Genomic DNA, 1,547 nt, shown 5'->3' on the forward strand with positions numbered 1-1,547 from the left:
CCAGTCTGGGCGACAGAGTGAGACTCCAACTAAAAAAAAAAAAAAAATTAGAAAGTATTCTTCTAAAAAGCCTTTTCACCATTCTATTTTGAAACTTGTGTTTGCTTAGTTATAATTTTTAAATAGTGTTTTCCTTTCAAAGTATTATTCAGTTGTAATTCTTGTGGTGAAATATAAACCTTAATGAATAAGTTACCTGAAAAAAATTCCATGTTTTACCTAAACAGAGGCACATTTTCATATAACTATAATCTAATCAAGGTGAGACCAACTGGACCATGAGTATTTTTAAAATTATTTTTGTTTCCTAGTGTTTTGTGCTTGCTATGACATCTGGTCAAATGTGGAATCATATAAGAGGACCGCCATATGCTCATAAGAATCCCCACACAGGACATGTGGTAAGGAAAGTCTGGAATTTCTTTCCATTGTAGATCAAAGTTAACTCAATGATTATTACCCTGTGAGACCAGCACCAGTGTATGAAGAAACTAGATTTAGTCTTGACTTTTCAATCTCTCTGTGTTTACAAATTTCAGTTACTGAGGAGACCATGCAGTGCTCTTAAAAGTGGAAAGTTACTTATCCTATTTGGTGAATTCTTTTGACTAAGCTGACTAAGAATGAAGGTCAGCGTTCAGCTAAATATAATAATTGGAACTTAAGCATCTACTGTTTCTAAACAGTGTGCTAGATATTATTAGCTATAGTGACAAACAAGAAAAACATGATCCTGGCTGGGTGCAGTGGTTCACGTCTGTAATCCCAGCACTTTGGGAGGCTGAGGCAGGAGGATTGCTTGAGCCCAGGAGTTTGAGACAAGCCTGGGTAAGACCTCGTCTCTACAAAAAATTTTTTAAAAGGCCAGACGCAGTGGCTCATGCCTATAATCCTAGCACTTTGGGAGGCCGAAGAGAGAGAATTGCCTGAGCCCACAGGTTCAAGACCAGCCTAGGCAGCTTAGCGAGACCTCATCTTTACAATAAATCAAAAAATTAGCTGGGTGTGGTGGCACATGCCTGTAGTTCCAGCTACTTGGAAGGCTGAAGTGGAAGGCTCACTTGAACCCAGCAGGTCAAGCCTGCAGTGGCCGTGAGTGTGCCACTGCACTCCAGCCTGGGTGACAGAGTGAGACTCTAACTAAAAAAAAAAAAAAATTAGCTAGGCGTGGTAGTGCACACCTGTAGTCCCAGCTACTCGGGAGGATGAGGCAGGAGGATCACTAGATCCCAGGAGGTCATGCTATGGTGAGCTGTGATTGTGCCCCTGCACTCCAGCTTGTGCAATAGAGTGAAACCCCAACTCAAAAAGAAAAAAAGAAAGAAGGTTGAGCACGGTGCCTCATGCCTATAATCCCAACACTTTGGGAGGCTGAGGCGAGAGGATTGCCTGAGCTCAGGGATTCGAGACCAGCCTGGGCAACTTGGCGAGACCTCATCTCTATAATAAATCAAAAAATAAAAATTAGCTGGGCATGGTGGTGCATATCTGTAGTTCCAGCTACTTGGAAGGCTGAGGTGGAAGGATCACCGGAGCCCAGCAGGTTG

At 42.2% G+C, this 1,547-nt stretch overlaps 1 protein-coding gene across 1 annotated transcript in view; it reads left to right on the forward strand.

The window, feature by feature from the left end:
• The window catches only part of MAGT1 (magnesium transporter 1), a 35,536-nt gene that overhangs the window by 24,412 nt on the left and 9,577 nt on the right, over window positions 1–1,547 (forward strand). The window contains exon 6 of the mRNA XM_008071840.2: window positions 312–401. Within this exon, the coding sequence (XP_008070031.1) occupies window positions 312–401 (90 nt within the window). The remainder of the gene's footprint in view (window positions 1–311; window positions 402–1,547) is intronic.

The sequence above is a fragment of the Carlito syrichta genome, unplaced genomic scaffold (assembly GCF_000164805.1).
Source record: "Carlito syrichta isolate Samal-C Ts95f unplaced genomic scaffold, Tarsius_syrichta-2.0.1 Scaffold314761, whole genome shotgun sequence".
Classification (NCBI taxonomy): domain Eukaryota; kingdom Metazoa; phylum Chordata; class Mammalia; order Primates; family Tarsiidae; genus Carlito; species Carlito syrichta.